General features: G+C 41.0%; 1 protein-coding gene across 1 annotated transcript in view; it reads right to left on the reverse strand.

Annotated features, from left to right (window-relative positions):
• Nucleotides 1–15423, reverse strand: part of sh3rf1 (SH3 domain containing ring finger 1) — a 55564-nt gene extending 40141 nt beyond the window's left edge. Inside the window, exons 1-2 of the mRNA XM_061779367.1 lie at nt 15105–15423; nt 8601–9069 (exon numbers count right to left, since the gene is read on the reverse strand). Of these exons, the coding sequence (XP_061635351.1) occupies nt 8601–8975 (375 nt within the window). The 5' untranslated portion in view covers nt 8976–9069; nt 15105–15423. The remainder of the gene's footprint in view (nt 1–8600; nt 9070–15104) is intronic.
• Between the last annotated feature and the right edge of the window lie 3021 nt (nt 15424–18444).

Below are 18444 nucleotides of genomic sequence, written 5' to 3' on the forward strand. Positions count from 1 at the left end.
AAACCCATGAGCGTACTGACAAAACTTTACTTACAAAAAGTTAGGGATAATGGGCTTTTGAGTGAAATTTCCGGATGAACCTTAAATGCACTACAACCTCTTAAGGTATTGCCGTGGTATCGGATCCAGACTCAGTATCGGCAGATACTCAAAATCAAGTAACTCAGACGTTAAAAAAAACATGTGATCGGGACTAACTATAACCTTTACAATTGAACTTAATTTGACCTTCGCTAAACTTTTGAATGCACATGTCCAACTGTTTGAATATGTGTGAAAGGGGTTATACTTTGGGTAATAAAATTGATATGACTTCCCTTGTACATATACTGGGACATTGCAAGTAGTCCAATCAAATGGCTCCAGCTTGACTAAACAGTGCGTGTAAACATTCAAGAGTGTAACATTGGGGAGATTTAGCAATTTGGGGCCTCCTGGAGAAACAAGAGGAACGTGTGATCAGGAATGGGGTGGCCCAAAAGCCCTCCGGGAAAACATCCCAGCGGTGGAAAGCTTTCATGGCGGGCTTGCCAGCTTCGTGGCGCAATGCGACGGCGTAATGATGGGCTTGTGTCACACAGGCGGAGGTCAGCCAGCCGGCCACGAGGAGAGGCTTCTACAACAGTGTGACGTCATCAAAGCGGGCCGGCGTGACTCATCGACCTCAGATGAGGCAGCCGTGCAGGAATTTTAATGAGAACCTATGCATAAGAAAAACATATAAACATTCTTTTCCGCCTTGGGTATAAATTAACGACTGAATGACAAAAAATAACAGGGAAGGAAAATCCACCGACCGGCATCCCGTTTGTTTGATGTGCGTATGAGAGGCCTTTAAAATGTAAAACAAATGTTTCTTAAAGGCTTTCATTACACGAGACAGAGGCCTGATGACGTCTCATAGACAAAATATTTTCCTGTTTCCCATCAACGAATGAGGACCAAGCAAAAACCAGCAGTAACAGTCAAGAAACAAATTAATTAAGAGGCTCCACGTGTTCACGTCAAGAACGCTGTGGAAAAGTAACAACATCCCTCTGCCACAGGTCAAATCAACTTTTTTTTCTTTTTAACGATGACCGAAACACAAGAAGGTCATCCATCACTTTGACAGAGTAGAACACCCCAAGCAGCTGCGGCCAATGCAGTGAACGTCTGCAGCCGGAACACCCATGATCGCAATCGGTCTCTGGGGATTTATGAAAGACACTTTTCCATCGTGTCAAGGACACAGCCTGTCCCAAACTAAAGATGTGCACTTACGCACATGTGTACCAATTTGTAACATCTAATTTTTAAAATGCTCTTGTACTGTGTGGTGTACTCCAGATGGCCAACACAGCACAACACATGTAACTTAACCAACAGTTGCGAGTCTCCTTCCCCAAACCTGAAGTTTCCCATAGTACCAAGATTAACCTGTGAGAGGCAGCACTGTGCCACAGGTCATCCAGACTGACGGAAAATACAAAGAAAAAAAAAAAAGAGTAACAGTAGATGTTTTTGTTTTTTTGGGTAGCTAGTTTGCAGTTACAAACTCTTCTTGTCATTTTTTGTGTTGAATGACTTGTGACTTTACAATCGGGCCTATATTAATCAGACGAAGGGAGAAATGCTCAAATTTGGACCGATTATCGGATTTGTATACCCCACTTTTTGTGTTAGTTTTAGATTCCAACTCAAAGACAGACAAAGCTAATGACTGAAGACAGACAGACAGACAGACACACTATATGTTTGCGCTATTAAATTTGTTACAATTAAGTCCTGGAACGTTGGGAGCATGTGCTTCAAACAGCAGCCGACTGTCAAAACAAATCAAGAAATGTCTGGCATCTGTGGACTCAAAATGCTAAAAACAATGTTTAAAATGAAGCAAGCTTATTCCCATGTTAGTTGTAGCTTGATCTGCACCCCCTTTAACTGAGGCAAAGTCGTTATCATTCGCCATTGTATTCAGCTGATGGGAATGAGGAACTCTTTGTGGTCAAGTTAATAAACCCAAGCAGCAAACTTGTTTCTGCTATGTGAGTAAAGACTCAACTCACCAGTGGACCATAGTGATAATGGAGGACATCCACATAAAGCTCTGCCATTAAACCCTCCCCCCATCACTCTTTTGACTCCAACACATGACTACAATGACTCTTGAACCCTGACCTCTGACTCTAAGACAGCACCCAATGACTCTACGCATTGCTTGCCACGCCGTCTGTTCTCAATCCACATTGGCAAAGACAAAAAAATAAAAAATAATAATGCAGTTGTTTGAGGCGATTGAGGGGAAGTCAAAACATCCATGTTACCAAGCACTGTGGGATGTGAGTCATCAAACTGTGTCTGAACTTTGAAGGGTTCCAGGAGACCACCCGCTCACCCACCCCCCTACACAAAGTCAAAGCAAATACCAGAAAAGAGTGTCAAACAACTGGTGCAACCCTGGAGATAGTGTCAAGAGAAGGAGAGCGGAAAGCTTACTTTGCACTAAACATTTGTCCCTTTTGGTCATGATGTCATAACTTAACACCTATTGGCTTCTGTTACTCATCATTCAACCCACTGGTGTCGGCTCGGCAGTAAGATCAGAAGGGGACTCGAGACAAAACCCTGTTGTGAATCTGTCAGGCAGCTCTCTGCCCTCCCGGCTCTACAAAAAGGTGGGGATGGACATCCAAAAAGAGCTGCTTCTAGGCGGACATTTTCGGCCATCCAACAATAAAGAAGTGAGGCTAAGGGTGTCGAGCGGGGTTAGTGAAGCGCTCAAGACCCCATGGAGCACTGGTCCGTGGGGTGGGGAGGTATGGGGGATCAGCGCGGCCAATCAGCATCAGCTTTGATCCAGGCTTTTCATGTTGCAAAGATCTTACACCTGCACAGCCGGGCTTTTGTCCGTCATTAGCGGAATGCCTCATGACGGCCGAACAGACACAGAAGAAACCATTGGCATGAGAGATAACGTAAAAACCTCCCACAAGTCAAGGACTGTTATTTGGTTGAGGGGGAAATGATGCATGGTGCGTTTCACATCACACAGTCCTGGGTAACTAATAAAGCAAAACTACTAAGGAAATCCATGTGTTCTACCAATGACCTAATCTAGCCTTGTTTCCACCTTGTCGCATGGTCAGGTTCAGATTGCATGCATTTTATCGCATTTCCATTGTAAAGGTTCCCAAAGCATCTGATCTGATATGACCCATGAACCAGTTCCCTAGAGTCAATGAAACCAATAAAGGCCTTGCATTAACGGTACTGTTTCAGCCTTGTTTCCTCCTAGTAGTATGGTCCGGTTAGGTTCGTACATAGTGTTGTCTTTCCACTGTAAAGGGTCCCCAAATATAAGACCTAAATCATTTCGTTTTTTAGGACACTTGGTTGTAGTGATGTGATTCGGAATATAAAGAAAGGTACTGGTTTCACAAATGGCCTGTTTCAACCTCTTCCACCTAACTGTACGGTACCCACTGAAGTGCGTTTCCATTGTAAAGGGTCTCCTTACTATCCAACCTGAACTTTGCACTTTTTGCAACACTTCAGTCGTCGTGGTGTGGTTCGGTACGTTTGTAAAGGCCTAGACACACTGTTTCCTGATTATTGGTCGACAGAGACGTACCTAAAATATTCCGTCTGTAACAATGAATTACGTGAATTGTTGTGGTTATCTTCTTTAATTTGTCACCATTACACAATCCGCACTCTCCATTGCAGCAGTTTAATGAACCTCTATCTTTCCGTCCGTACTAATTTTGGAAGTTCTTTTTCATTTTCTGCATCAAACAACTGGAACACTGCCCAACAAATAATAAAACTCACCTCATTGATCCCAATATCATCATTCAAAAAGTTAGTGAGGGATACTGTACATGATTGCTGCACCTGTTTTGACCCTTTTATTTACCATGTTCTATGATGTAATGTAATGTATTATGTAACTATTTAAAAAAAAAGAAATTTTTAATGTACTGATTAGTAATGTACTAATGACTGAGGAGTATCTGCAACATTTGCACAATCAACATTGTCCCAGATTATCGTCCTGGTCGCTTGAAGTCTCGGCGCCCTTTGCACAATGGTCATTGCACCGGACTATTGCAATATTAGTCTTTCGAACTCCTCTAAGTGCTAGAGGACTTTGCATCTTTTTGCACAATTGTCAAAAAAAAAAAAAATGTACCGGCATTATCAGATAACTAGCAACCCTTTATTGCTCAGTGATTGTTTTTCTCAATGTCTTTATGGCTCAAAAGTGTTCTCTGTCAATTGACTGTCTCTTATCGTACTAGGGCGGCTCCAATTACCGGAGACAAATTCCTTGTGTTTTTTGGAGATACTTAGCAAATAAAGATGATTCTGATATCACACTGTACAGTTTCTTGTCTATGTATGTGTTTATATTTTGCTTTCTTTTAGTCTGCTGTTAAATTGGCATTGCAAGTGAGAATCTGTTCTCAAATTCCTTTCCTGGATGAATAAAGATTAAATAAATAAAGAAAACGTTGCAACTGACATTTTACATATTATACCATCTCGCTGGTACAGGCTGTATTCACGCTATTTCCATAGGAGCCAAGGCCGGGTTTACCTGATCCAAACTGTCCCAAGCCAAACTGAACAGAAGCGGATCGTTTGGTGGAAACGGCACCTTTAGTGTTGCCAATGGAATCGTCAGCACCTTGTTAACACACCCTCAATGGATTCTGTGGCGTATATTGTGTAACGAAATTCAAACATACCCCCCCCCAAAAGAATAATGCTGTTTATTAGTTTACTCATTGGGTTTGTATTGACAGCTGGATGATAGCGTTCACACCTCATCAAATGAACCGCACTATCAAAGCACTCGGGCCTAAACGTGTCAAATGTCAACACACCCTGAAAGCGTGAGAGGTCCACCGAGATGGGGTTTTACGGAGCTGAGGGAAATTCCCAAAAGCCCAAACAAGCTTTGAAAGGACCACGAATGAATAGAGCGATACTGTAGCCAGCAAGGCGGGCCGGGCCGCGCAGTAGCAATTTACAGGAGGGCCTCTGATCTCTGGCCGGGCCGATCTATTATCAGCGTGTTGACATTCTGATGACTTTACATAGGGCCTTGACATCTTTTCATCAACCCTATCCTCCTGTTTTTTTGTGCAGGTCAGAGCTGCTTACAACAATGGGCCCTTCAAATATTTTACTTTTTTCTTGTGTTTTTGGTTCTCATGAAATGAAATAACATGTTTATATCTGGAGCTATTTGTGATAAACACAGATTAAGACGTTAACATATAATGTCAGTTGATTTACACAGTAAACAAGTAATAACAAAAATGTGCTCGGAAATGTAACAATGTAGTAGGGTAATTTATCTACTGTTTTAATGAATGACATCTAAATATATGTAGAGTAAGAGAACAATCTAGTAAAATAACATTTGGTTTCTTTGGGACAAGGTTTGTAAAATCATCTGACTTTCTATGTCCAGAAAGTTAGCTAAGATGTGTTTAGTTAAAACTGCCACCAAGACTTAATGTGTTTCCATACTATCATCCCTTGATCTGTTTTAACTTTGGTTCATTTTGCCCCTGTTCTTTTTGGGCAGGTGGGTGAACACGGTAATAAAACTCGGATGCAGACCAGAAACCCAGAGTACAGTTCCCATCGGACTCTGCCGTGCTTTGTTTGTGGTGAGGAAGTGATCAAACTGTTTTTTTTTTCATATTTAAAACAGTTCTGTGACATGCCATCATCAAAAAGTAAAAAATAAATAAATAAAAAAAGGGAGTACGAACTCCAAGGTGCAGTCGAGCCCCCATAAAGATAATAAAAAAGCGTGGATTTTATTTTCACTTTTGGACGCAGCACTTCATCACCAAGCTGGCTGCCAAATTACAATTGTCAATTACTGTATGTAGAGTTCGCAACTCAGTTTACCCGCATACCAAATTATTCGTGGAACGTGGGAAGCTAGGCGGATGTTGTGGCATTTGCTATTGCCATCTAGGGGTGGCGTATTGCTTGTTCCACAAATTTTGGCTCACAAAAACATCGACCGAGGGACAGACTAACTAAGTCAAGGTACCTCTATATTTGTGTACAAGTAATTAGTAAAAAGTCAATTTTCAAAAACAAATTTCAAATTTCCAAATACTACGGGTAGTCTGCGACCAACGTCACAGTTTGTCAAATCTAACCTCGCATATGTATGACGAACTCAGAAAATCTTGCAAAACGTCTGCTTTTTTCATGAGTTTTAACCAAATCTAGTGACACTTCGGCATATCTCATAAATCTCACAACACTTGAGCATATTGCGTGAGATATGCTTTGCTTACTCATATCTCTTGAGATTTGAGTAAAACTTGTGAGACTTCAGCAAATCTTGCAAGATTCCTGCATCTTGAGAAACTTTAGTACATGTGCCAACACCAGAATATCTCACAAAACTTCGGCAAATGTCGCAATATTTCTGCATATGTTGTGAGACCTAAGAATACCTTGGCAAGTCTTGTGAGACTTTAGCATATATCTCACAAGACTTTAGCATATCTCTGGAGACTTTGGAAAATCTCTCAACACCAGAATATCTCGTAAGACATTTTGAAAATCTTTGAAAAACACGAGCATACAACGGTGTGAATAGAAACGGAACGTGCACAAAATGAACTCCATGTGTAATTCCACTTAACTGTTCATGGTACGTTCATGTACGCTCGTAGATATTATTTTGTTGATTTGGGTGAAGAAGAAAAAAAAACCTAATCTCTCAGATGGTTGAGTAATTCAGCAAACAGGCTCCAAGAATGTCTCAGTTTCACCGAGTGTATTTTGCAAGTGGAGATAACGCAAGCGCCCCTCGGGTCCCACCCTGAGTCTCTCAAGTACATTGACAAACAGCAACGTTGAATGGACCTCAAGTGCAAGACTAACAGGAGGAAAAAAAAAAAAAAAAAAAATGTGGAGGTGAGAAATCTCATTAGAGGAAAGGTCTGTTGGCTGGTGCAGAAAGCAGTAAACCTTCTGTGTTAAATTATTAACTATCTTAACCATGTCCGTTAGTCAACCGGCTGCTTTCCATTTCACTATGATCGCAGTTAATCCGCAGCAAAGATTAGCGGCGGTAATGCAACGTGCCGCTTTTAATCCACACAGATTTGCGCTGTATTGTTTCAGCTCAGGGCAGCACGGTGAACATGTGGTTAGCGCTTCTGCCTCCGAGTTCTCCCCTTTCATCTATAACCGCTTCATACAACAAACAGCATGGATGTTTTATGTTATATAGTTTGTTTGTTTTTTGTGATAGTGGCCTCTTGGAAAAAGTAATTTCGGCCCTCTGTATGTTTGACATATATTGAGGACTGCCAATAAATGCGACCATATCGGTTTCGGCCTTCCTGTGTGGCGTTGGCATGTTCTCCACGTGCATGTGTGGCACGCTCCCTTCTTTAATCCGGCCTTCATGAGCATTTTTATCCATTATCATCATTAAATAATTAGTTAATTTATGTAGTGTAAATAACATTTTAAAAGACTTAAACAAAAAAAAGTATAATTTTATTTATTTAAAAAATTATCAAATACAAATACAGTACAGTGGGTAAATACATGTTCGCGGTGGAGCATTTGTGAATTCACCTATTCTCTGATTTTTAGGGGCTTGGAACCTATCTTCCATTAATCAAACAAAACTTATCCATTCCCAAGTTTCTTTAACGTGGCAAAAAGTCAGAATATATGTTTTTTGTTTTTTTTGCGTAAAAAACTGCCGACAGCATGTATGATATTTATTGTATTGTAGTCTCTTTAATTGAGACAACAACAATGTGTGTAAGGCCATAATAAACGCACCAAAAAAAATAAAAATAACTAGTTGTCCGCTCAACCAAACTTCTGTCGCAAGCCAGAAGGCGGAAGTTGCACCTACGCAAATGATCATTCGCTCTGCTCCCAGCCTCCAACTTGCTCATACAATCACAAATCAAACAGCATGCGTGTTAGGATTTCTGAATGACAGTTCGCGGGCGTGGCTAGATAGGGTGGCGGCGCTCATGTCTGCTGCGCCTGCTTTGTCTCACCAAAGTTTCGCCAAACTCGGACCAAACACAGCATCAAAACTATGAATGAATTTGCTATTCGGGGTTGGGCTTTGTACCTATGAACTGTAATAGGGAAATTTTAAAACTACATATACACTTTAAAGTTTGATTTATGCTGTTACATAATTTATTAATTATGATAAAATGAATTGTAAATAACGAGGATCAGCAGTCTAGAAAATGGATGGGCGGACAATTAAAAATTTGAATGAATTATACATTGGGATCCGTTTGGAAGAGCTGGACGAAGTGGCTCGGGTCGGGGAGAGGAAAGTCTGGGCTTTTTGCTTAGGCTGCTTACCTCGTGACCGCATCCCCGACAAGTAGAAGATGAGGGATGGATGCATACACCGCACAAAGCGCAAACGTTTGTCCACTGCTGCCAAGTAATAAATTTCAACCTCCCATGGAAATTTACCGGAAATGTTGCAAACTTTTGCTATCTTACACCTCTTAAGCGATGATGGAGTAGGCAACGAGCGAATGATTCTGAACACATCCAAAGACTTGAGGGAGTGAACTCACCCGGGCAAGAGTGCTTTTTGCTTGGGCCCGCTGGGGTTGGGCTCCGGGCGCACCCTGGTCGCCACGGGTTCCGCCGCCATGCGCCCTGGCCGCCGCTCCGGCGCTGCCGTTGGCGGCCCCGCGCGGCCTCTGCTTGATGCCGTCCAGCAGGCGCACCAGCAGGATGTTGCTGGGCAGCTCGTCCACGGCGCACTCTACCAGCGTGCGGCACTCCGGGCAGCGCAGCTCGCCGCGGGAGCCCACGATTCCCTGTAGGCAGCGTCGGCAGAAAGTGTGCTGACAGGGCAGAACCTTGGCCGAGGCGTCCAGACGCTCCAGGCACACGGGGCACTCCAGCAAATCCAGCAGCACCGACTCGTCCATTGTCGCGAGCATCCGTCGTCGTCGTTTCAGCAGAAAAACATGACGCTGGCTTGATTTGTGTCACGTCACTCCCATCCCTCGGTTAAGGCCATGGCCTGGGCGTGAGCTGCAAAAGAGGGTCAACACGTGCAGATTAATCAACAGTACCGAGAACCAGGTCACGGGATGCGTGTGACCGACGTTTACATATGGCTTTAGTATATTGACGCAATAACACCCAAGTTCGTTCATGACTGTGAATCAACTTTTTACTCAAGCCACAATACAGTAGTACCTTGACTTCCGAGTTCAATTTATTCTCTGACCAGGCTCGTAACTCAATTTACTCCTATGAATTTTCCAGATTGAAATGAATTGAAACTTTCCAGCCCCCCCACCCCCAAATAAAACACCACAATTTTTATCGTGACATGTTTTAATGCTTTACATGTTTTAGGAAAAATAGCACTGTATAAAAACAAAATGAAACATAGTAAGAGAGAATATAATAAAGGTAAGTGACGTTCAGCCCTTAGCACATTAACTTTATAACTCTTCCTCAAGGTGTTGTGATATGTACGACTGCTGTTGTTTTGTTGTGCTTGCATTATGTACATTTGGTCAGTATATACAGCTCTACATTCTATTTGGACAGTAGTCTACATCTACACAGACAAACAGTTCTCTGATCTTAATCGTTCTGTGTTCTTATATTTTCTGTACACTTTTACGTTTACTTTTTATCTGTACTGTGTTCTTTTATGTATACAGAACATTGTATTGTTAATGTTATGATGAGATTTTGTGCTCAGCCTTCTTAGCCAGATCACAGTTGAAAAAGAGACCTCGGTCTCAACGTGTTTGAAAACCCCAATTCCAATTAAGTTGGGACGTTGTGTTAAACAAATAAAAACAGAATACAATGATTTGCAAATCATGCTCAACATATATTTAATTGAATACACGGCAAAGACATTTAATGTTCAAACTGATAAACTTGATTGTTTTTAGCAAATAATCATTAACTTAGAATTTTCTGGCTGAAAACGTTCCAAAAAAGCTGAGACAGGTGGCAAAAAAGACTGAGAAAGTTGACGAATGCTCATCAAACACCTGTTTGGAACATCCCACAGGTGAACGGGCTAATTGGGAACAGGTGGGCGCCATGATTGGGTATAAAAGGAGCTTCCCTGAATTGCTCAGTCATTCACAAGCAAAGATGGGGCGAGGTTCACCTCTTTGTGAACAAGTGCGTGAGAAAATAGTTGAACAGTTCAAGGACAATGTCCCTCAACGTACAATTGCAAGGAATTGAGGGATTACATCATCAGAGAATCTGGAGAAATCACTGCATGTAAGCGGCAAGGCCGAAAACCAACATTGAATGCCGTGACCTTCGATCCCTCAGGTGGTGTACAGGATATCACCACATGGGCTCAGGAACACTTCAGAAAACCAATGTCAGTAAATACAATTCGGCGCTACATCCGTAAGTGGAACTTGAAACTCTACTATGCAAAGCAAAAGCCATTTATCAACAATACCCAGAAACGCCGCCGGCTTCTCTGGGCCGGAGCTCATTTAAGATGGACTGATGCCAAGTGGAAAAGTGTTCTGTGGTCCGACGAGTCCACATTTCAAATTGTTTTTGGAAATTGTGGATGTCGTGTCCTCCGGGCCAAAGAGGAAAAGAACCATCCGGACTGTTATGGACGCAAAGTTCAAAAGCCAGCATCTGTGATGGTATGGGGCTGTGTTCGTGCCAATGGCATGGGTAACCATTAATAGTGAAAGGTACATACAGGTTTTGGTGAAACATATGCTGCCATCCAAGCGACGTCTTTTTCATGGACGCCCCTGCTTATTTCAGCAAGACAATGCCAAACCACATTCTGCACGTGTTACAACAGCGTGGCTTCGTAGTAAAAGAGTGTGGGTATTAGACTGGCCTACCTGCAGTCCAGACCTGTCTCCCATTGAAACTGTGTGGCGCATTATGAAGCATAAAATATGACAACGGAGACCCCGGACTGTTGAACAGCTGAAGCTGTACATCGAGCAAGAATGGGAAAGAATTCCACCGACAAAGCTTCAACAATTAGTGTCGTCAGTTCCCAAACGTTTATTGAATGGTGTTAAAAGAAAAGGTGATATAACACAGTGGTAAACACGACCCTGTCCCAGCTTTTTTGGAACATGTTGCAGCCATAAAATTCTAACTTAATGATTATTTGCAAAAAACAATCAAGTTGATCAGTTTGAACATTAAATATCTTGTCTTTGTAGTGTATTCAATTAAATATAGGTTGAACGTGATTTGCAAATCATTGTATTCTGTTTTGATTTATCTTTAACACAACGTCCCAACTTCATTGGAATTGGGGTTGTATTATCTGGTTGAGTAAATGTTTTCATTGATTGATTGATCAACTGGTTTTCTAAAGTGTAATTACTGTATGTACTGTGGTATTTGTGGCGTGGATGTGTGCCTTAAAAGGGGCGTGGCCTAGTGAGGGACATCAGGAGCTGGAATTGGGTTGGCTGTGTTAGCTACAGCAACTCCTTGCAAGCGCTCTCATTTTCTTTTTGTGTGTTTGACTACTACATGCGCGGGCATTGCAGTACCTAAATTGGTTTATTTTTTTTCACTTCACTCAGGTGGCCGAAACTCAAATTTGTATACATAAACTAGGACATTGTGCTCAAACGAAAACAGATGACAAAGCAACACAGCAGGACCTCCGAATCGGAATGTCCCTGAGGTCATACAATTTGGAATTCGACCATTCAAGTTGCACTAAAATAACTCTTGTATGACCGTTCAAAACGTTCAACATGCTACTTAAAAATTGCCTGAACAATTCAAACAAATAAAACTGATGGTACATGTTTGACCCTAGAAATTTAATTAATACTGTAATTGCATTTGTATTATTTCCTACGGCAAATATGAGCAAAATGTTCGTCAACAGCGTCTGTGAACGGATTTAGTGGTGACAAATGTATTATAAAGAAGAAGGAAAAAAATCTTGAATTACTCATTAACCAATCTCACTAACGCAGGAATTGGTATAAAGATGGTTTTAGTCTCACAGGAGTAGAAAAGAGAAACAGCGACTTAAAACCTCAACCAGGTCCTGATTAGAGTAACTCACAGGTGCTTAGTTCACGTTTAATCTAATTTGCCGCAAAGTGGATAGACGCACCTGCGCCCTGTGATCCCACGTGTACTCGGATGGCGAAATTGTGATGGAATTACACAGCAATGGAATATGCCGCCTCGAATAAATTTTATTTTTTTCAAACATAAAACAGATTTGTACAAAATAGATAAATGGATTCACGTGCCTCAAACTGTGAAGCACTGGTTCTAAAATTGGAGTGCAGGGACACCACGGGGTCCGCGAGCCGTAGCAAGCAGGTCAGCAAAAATAATGTGCAATAAATTAGTATGTCGTACCATTCAAAAAAGTGCATACCTACAGTGGATATAAAAACTCTACACACCCCGGGCCAAATCCCAGCTCTGTGATATAAAAATATGAGAACAACTGAACTTTATTTGGTGTTAATCAGAGGCATTTTAAATGGTGGAAGGTACGTGCATGCGTGTGTGTGCGTATGCGTATGCGTAAGCGTGTGTGTTTGTCTGTGTGTGTGAGACAAGGTGGAAGGAATTATGAACAGTTCAAAATAGCAATCAGTGTTGGTACAAAACCGTCATGCTTCTGCTGGAAAGCAAAATGACGTCGGTAGAGACGTGACAAAATTTGCCCAAAATTGACAGTCTGTAAGTGCGGAGTCTGGTTGGAACGGGCCCTTCAACCTGCGTACAACGCAGCAAGAATTTTGACAAAAGGATGATGAGTTCCGAAGGAATTGAGTTTTTGGTGTGGGAAAAAAATGGGGAACGTTTTTGTGTGATTTGTGTGATTATCACCTATAGAAAATCAGGTCCAAAAATGCAACAAAAAAACAAAACAAAAACAAAAAAAGTACAACATTATCATTTCTATTTTAATTGGGATTGTCTATGGGTCATGTTAATGGTGAAAAGGGTTTTTAAAATGGTTTATCCACTGTTTGTTTCTCACATTCCAATAATCACCACATTCCCGAAATTACACACTTTTCATCATAAAATTTCCAAATTTAAGAGTTATTTTATATTTACCTCATCCTACTACATTTCTTGACCGATTCAAACTATTCCAATTTCAAGTCTCACATTCTACATTTCAACAATTCAATTAATTCCACTTCATCTCTTTCCGCATTCACACACAATTTACACAGAAATTCTATTCTCTATTACTCTAACATTGCCTATTAATTCAGCCACAGAGTGCAGCCATTTGATGTGATTGGCTGAGTCGTGCTATGTAGGAACTAACTACTGTACTGCAGTAAGCCCAATGCAATGTGACAACACCAGAGGATACTTCAGCTTCCATCACATCTCCCCAACAAGTTCACTGCATGCAGTCAATCCAAGCCCTGGGCAATAAATAGTATGTAACTTGACAGAACAAGGTGGGAGGAAAACTGCAGCATTACTCATTATTCGCTGTAACACTGCATCATTTTTAGCCTCATAAAATAGCTTCCTAAGTCATATTTTAACATTTTTGGAAAACAAAACCCAAAAAAAAACAGGCCGTTTTGTATTTTTTCTTTTCTTTTCAGAATCAGAATCATCTTTATTTGCCAAGTATGTCCAAAAAACACACAAGGAATTTGTCTTCGGTAATTGGAGCCGCTCTAGTTCGACAACAGACAGTCAATTGACAGACAAACACTTTTGAGACATAAAGACATAGAGAAAAACAGTCACTGAGCAATAAAGGGTTGCTAGTTATCTGGTAATGCCGGTACATTTTTTTTTTTTTTTTTTGACAATTGTGCAAAAGATGCAGTCTTAGAGCAGTTCGAATGACTAATATTACACCAGTCCGGTGCAATGAGCATTGTGCAAAGCACGTAACAGGAAATTAAAAATGACGTTCCCAACTATACCATGAGGTTAACGATTTGCACGGTTCAATTTGATCAGTCCTAATGCACTATTGCACACTTTAAATTGCTAATGTACATTTGTGCATATGGTGTAAACGTAGGTGTATATTTTGTTATAGTGCCAAAAGTGATTTCATCCTATGTTTTTAACATACTTGGCCAATAAAGATAATTCTGATTATTCAACAAAATGGGCTTTTTGACATACTGCAGCATCAGCATCGCTCACAGCACATATCTTATGTGTTTATATGTAAATAAATGATTATTTTGCTCTCAAAAGGTGCTTCTCAGTCTTGTTTTTGTTGGTTCATCATTTGAGGTGTCACAAAAGAAAACATTCAGTATTAGCATCAGTCACTGTTCTGCTTCACAAAAACCTTTTGTGTGCGCTTTTTGGTCAGAAATCGGTGAAACCAACCAATGTTCTACTGATGATTACTAAAGAAGAGAAAAAGCAAGAAAAAAACTTTATTTCTGGTGAAAGAAGAGAATCTACTCTCTCTTTCGGTAGGTCTGGTGCTTACATTGTCAAAGAACATAAAATTCTGTCCGACTTTTAGATTAGTCAAATGCTCTAAACCGGCTGGCAACATGGGGAACTCACTGAATGAGTTAATTGTAATTTTGTACTAGAGGATACAAAGCAATTCGGTGTACCATGTCAACACACATATAACACAACATACAATAAAATAATAGCTTTAGCCTAATAACATCATTGCCTCAGTCATTCTCAACTTGTCACAATATCAATTAAAAAAAATGTTTTTTAATTTACCAACGTGCTTGCTAATATTGTTGGTTTTTCGTTCTTTATCATGTCTGTGTAGCTTCTCAGTCATCCAATTCATGGTCATAAACAAAAGTTGAATTGAGGCAATTGTGCTTTTCTTGTTTGTTGCAGTTTTCTTGTTTTCCGGAGGGGACATTTTTTTTGTTTAATAATTGAATGGCAAGTTTGGCAACTACGCTATGAGTACAGTAACACTACATTCAAGTAGTGTAAAGCAGCTAGCGGTAACTTTGTGAAGTTACCAAGTTCTACAGCACTCGAATTGTTCCTGTCGAGGGGGTTGGTAGGGGGGGGGGGGGGGATAGAGAAAATTCACATAAAATTCAACACAATTTCCATATTTAACTTACCTCTTGTGTCCCTTATCTCCCAATTGTGGCTAGCGTTACTAGTTAGCAAGCTTCCCCCCACCACTACTACTACTACTACTACTACTACTACTACTACTTCTACTCCCCCACCTTAAAAAAAAAACAAAAACACAAGCGAGCTCTTTTATGACGCACTTCTCTCCCGACGGGGTTTAATCCGTTGCCCGGCGCGTCCACGTTGAAGTGAACCGGGTTTTTCAACTAAACGGAGAGGAGGAGAGTTGAGGGAAGACAAGTCGGAGCGCGTCCGACGAGCGACATGCTAGCAGCGATTGTGTTCTGTTCTGTTGGACCTGCAACCAAACACACTGGCGAGGGAGGGAATTGTGGGGCGTTCAATGTCACTCGGGATTTTCACTTTTTTCATTGGGTATCGCTTCGCGTCAACAGTCGGAAATCCCCTCAAATCAAGCGTATCTGACAAAGACACGCTGTTAACAAGACTCACAACTATTATTTGGTATGACAATAAAAACAATAACAATTCAATTCGCGATCTTATATAGATCGTGAATTAAGAGTTTGGGGATTTCCGAGGAACACACAAAGTAAGCGTCCTAGCTTTTGTCAAAAGGGCGTGAGCATGGCACCATGCGTCAACTTGTTTTGAATTCTATGTAATACCTAAAAACAAAAGGGTTAATGTTATTAGTTGTATTAGATTATATACTTTTTATATTATATTATATATTACTCTTGTCAGATTCCTATGAAAAATGTATACTTTTCAATTTATTACACTGACTGGTGTGTGTTTCACCGCTTGAGCTCGGGTGGTGGGAGCGATACCTTGCTCAAGAGCACCTCGACAGGAGCCAGTAAGCGGACTAGTTCCCATTTTCTTTTACATTTTTGTTGACAATGGAAGCTCAAACCTGTGTCCTCTGACAGTCTTTACACTGAGCTTCTGCCCCCCACTAATGATGCACAAATATGTCACTGCTATGTGTTTTTTATAAAGTGTGGGTCGCTAATGGCAGCCCCTGTTGATTGACAGTTCAGCAAAGTTGAAAGAGCAAAGGAACATTTAAGCTTGAACGTTGGCTCAAGTCAGGCAGTCTTGTATGTGTGTGTGTGTGTCTGTGTTGTCCCCCAACACGTACTAGGGCATCACAATATTATATTATAAAGTGCTATTTTCCTTATTAAAAAAAACCCGTTACGAGAAATTTTGTTGGGGTATATGTTTATAATTAAAGCTCAAACTGTTTGATCAAACCATATAATAAAGACAGTCTGCTAGCTTTATGCTAACATAAAATGCAAAACGCCATAGACGGGCTAACAGGAAAAAGCACAGATGTCAGGGTGTATTACTGTAAAAACCCACAAAAACACTTGCTTAGAAATGTGTGAAAAATACTGAAGTTGAATTGAATGTTTTATTGTTTCAGTGCATTACTCAAACGCATTTGACAGCGTACAGACTGCGAAATACGACGTGCGAGACGAAAACAACATTAACGGCGAAGCAAAGTCCCATTGGACGAGATTATCCTGGCTCTTGCTCTTGACTCTTTATGAAATTACAACCGGGTTTATCTAGTTTGTTGATGTGTTTTGAAACTGTAAAACTGTCTCGCTGCTTTATACATTTGCCCTTCAGGCAAAAAAAACAAACGTACATGTAATTCAAAGGGTGACCGTTTCGTACCAAAACTCCGTTCGAGTCACACCACTCGCAGACGGGAGCGCCCGACAATAAACATTTATTTTTATCCCGTTCGGAAGGCATGATTGAGCAAGACGGAGGAGGGGTGGAGGAAAGTGAAGTTTTTTTTCACTACTTTATGACATTTCCGCACACTAGTAGGACAACTTCATGTTACGAGTGAGCCCAAACTGTGCACTACTTGACATCTGCACGCTACTAGTACTACTGGTGAAGTGCTACATGTTAACTAGTAGAATTTTATAATGACACTAGTTGTACCAGTAACACACTTTTGTCAACTAGTGCAGTTTTGAATCTCTAGTAATATGTAGTTGCATTACTAGTACGCCAAAGTCATCCTACTAGTGTCCAGAAATGTCATACGTTACAGAAATGTCCTATTATTTGCACGTCGTCACACACTAGTAGTGTGTAATTGCATACTAGTAGCGCTTACTGGTGAGGATAAAGAGCATACTAGCTAAATGCTCGACTGGCATCTGATAAAGTCTGTTGAGCATTTATTCAATATTCGATAACACACAGAGGCAACACATCCAAATAGAGTCTGAAACAAATTTGAATTAAACACAAACGTGTTCAAGCAAACCATGTCATGTTGGCTAACGAAAATACGCTAGCTTAATGCGAAACGCAATAGATGGGCTAGCGGAAAGCAGCATAGACGTTACGGTAATTATAAAAGCTTAAAAATAACTGCTACTTTAACGCACACGGAGCAGCAATGCATACAAACAGAGCATATAACAGCAGTCACAGGCATATTTGACAAAACGACAATTACTGGAGTTAATTGCGGACATTCTCTGCCTCTTCCTCTTGCTCTTAATTACGCTGCATCTCTTCCAGTTGAGCTCAGTGCTGCCGTGCATGTTGTGGGCACAACGTGGTACTACACCGAAAGGCGCACAACTCTTATTTTGCTTTCAAAATCTGCGGGGAAAACAGAAATGAGATTACAGTGCCTTCATTTGTAATGCTGGTGGACAGGCGTGGATATATTACAATCAAAGAATCACTTCGGGCTTTATTCCACCAGAACCAAAGTATTTTATGCTTACAGTGCTATCAAGATTAGGTGTTTTAATAAGATTTAATAAGCCGGCCCCAGGCAACAAACGGCCGATTTCTGGCTAATGGTGGTTGCGTGCATATATCTACCCTCCCCGGGGGGAGAGAAAGAGAGGCCTTATGGGAAATAAATAACATTTATTTCAACTTCAACAGCCGCCAAGCCCTCTCTTTGACTTCCTCGCTTCTTTCACCTTTCCAGTTGATAAAAGCAAAGCGCTATTTCCCCCCACCCCCAAAGTCAAACGCAGCCAAAGTGTAAGAAGTTGGCCGCTAATGAAACAGATAAGACTCGAGCGACTCAGGGCGGCGATGCCAAAGGCAGCCTATAATAATGTCACACCAAACAACAAAGAGCCAAGGAGTAAATTTACTGCACATTGTGCAAAGCCCGGCCTCCGCATTTAGGCTGAATTATGACTTGCTGACTCTGCGAAAATGCAATTGTACTGCAGCGGGGACTGAAAAAATGTTTCGCTTTCTATTACCTCCTGTGCCAGTGTACATGTTAGGTGTCCTTAAATCATCTTTTCTAATCATTGATTTTTAATTAAACGTCACAGCAAGAATGAA

Source organism: Phyllopteryx taeniolatus, chromosome 7, assembly GCF_024500385.1.
Source record: "Phyllopteryx taeniolatus isolate TA_2022b chromosome 7, UOR_Ptae_1.2, whole genome shotgun sequence".
NCBI classification, from domain to species: Eukaryota; Metazoa; Chordata; class Actinopteri; order Syngnathiformes; family Syngnathidae; genus Phyllopteryx; species Phyllopteryx taeniolatus.